General features: G+C 50.4%; 1 protein-coding gene across 1 annotated transcript in view; it reads left to right on the top strand.

The window, feature by feature from the left end:
* The window catches only part of SNF8 (SNF8, ESCRT-II complex subunit), a 13,830-nt gene that overhangs the window by 2,387 nt on the left and 9,683 nt on the right, over nt 1-1,760 (top strand). The window contains exon 3 of the mRNA XM_003786472.3: nt 1,246-1,384. Within this exon, the coding sequence (XP_003786520.1) occupies nt 1,246-1,384 (139 nt within the window). The remainder of the gene's footprint in view (nt 1-1,245; nt 1,385-1,760) is intronic.

Raw genomic sequence — 1,760 nt, 5'->3', positions numbered from 1 at the left:
CCAGCCTTGGGGTATGTGGCCAGTGCCATACCCACTGAGCTATGGGTGCCTCCTTTTTTTTTTTTTAATTGAGACAGAGTCTCACTATGTCACCCTTGATAGAGTGCTGTGGTGTCACAGCTCACAGCAACCTCCAACTCCTGGGCTCAAGCGATTCTCCTGCCTCCGCCTCCCAAGCACCTGGGACACAAGGCTCGCCACAATGCCCAGCAATTTTTTGTTTGCAGCCAGTCATTGTTTGACGGGCCCAGGCCGGATTTGAACCTGCCAGCTCAGGTGTATGTGGCTGGCACACTAACCTCTTGAACCACAGGCGCAGAGCCAATGCCTGGCTATTTTTTAGAGATGAGGTCTCACTCTGGCTCAGGCTTGTCTCAAACTGGTGAGCTCAGGCAATCCACCTGCATTGGCCTTCCAAGTGCTGGGATTACAGGCCATGTGCCACCGCACCCGGCACAGGCTAAAGATTTTCTACTGCGTGAGCACTGCATTTCCTCATTTCTTCTTCTTTTTCTTTTTTGCAGTTTTTGGCCGGGGCTGGGTTTGAACCTGCCACCTCCGGCATATGGGGCTGGGGGCGTCCTACCCTTTTGAGCCACAGGCACGGCCCTTTTTTTTTTTTTTGAGACAGCTCACTTTATCACCCTTGGTAGAGTGCCGTGGTGTCACAGCTCACAGCAACCTCCAGCTCTTGGGCTTAGGCGATTCTCTTGCCTCAGCCTTCCTAAGTAGCTGGGACTACAGGCACTCACCACAAATGCCCAGCTATTTTTTTTGTTGTTGTTGCATTTTGGCTGGGGCCGGGTTTGAACCCTCCACCCTTAGTATATGGGGTTGGTGCCCTACACACTGAGCCACAGGCGCTGCCCGCATTTCCTCATTTCTAAAAGAAGTTGGATTATTAGGTATACATTTAATTTAATGGTACTTTTTGGGAGGGGGGAAGAAAAGTCACATTTTATGTGCATGTTCATTAGTAGTGCAGCCTGGTTACAGAACAGGAACACATGAAAAAAATGTGTATTTTAGAATTGGGGGAACAGTACAGACAACATTTCTGCTGACAACAGAACTGTGAAATAGGGGCAGGGATAAAAAGAGAGAGATAGTAAACAACGTAACGGTAGGCCTGAAGGACACAGGTTATTTCAGCCTTTGTCTTGCCACTGGGCCAGGGACTTCTTTTGGGCATCTGATTATCATCTGGCTGGGCTGCCCTTAATCTCCCCCTTGTCCATCCAAAAGATGTCGAAGCAGTTGGACATGTTCAAGACCAACCTGGAGGAATTTGCCAGCAAGCACAAGCAGGAGATCCGGAAGAATCCTGAGTTCCGTGTGCAGTTCCAGGACATGTGTGCGACCATTGGGGTGGATCCTCTGGCCTGTAAGGAGTTGTCTGTAGGGGTCCAGTGTTTTCATAGGGTTCTTAATGTATAGAAGCTCATCCAGTTGTCATTACCACTGTTGGGGCATGCTCTAGAAGAGCCTGCAGGCAGATCCAGAGGATGTCGTCTTTAGACAGTACCTAGCAGGATGGCTAGTGCCCAGTCAGTCGGGGAATATAGAAAGGCTGAGTGCAATAGCTGGGTGTTGTGGCGGGCGCCTATAGTCCCAGCAACTTGGGAGGCTGAGGCAGAAGAATTGCCTAAGCCCAGGAGTTGGAGATTGCTGGAGCGACTCCACTGTACTCTACTGAGGGCAAAAAAAAAGAAAGGCTGAGTGGCTCGGCACCTGTGGCTCAAGTGGCTAAAGCGCCAGCC

The sequence above is a fragment of the Otolemur garnettii genome, unplaced genomic scaffold (assembly GCF_000181295.1).
Source record: "Otolemur garnettii isolate 467f Iridium unplaced genomic scaffold, OtoGar3 scaffold00018, whole genome shotgun sequence".
Lineage (NCBI taxonomy): Eukaryota > Metazoa > Chordata > Mammalia > Primates > Galagidae > Otolemur > Otolemur garnettii.
Note: the sequence above shows the minus strand (reverse complement) of the source record. Positions and strands in the feature narration are given on the sequence as shown.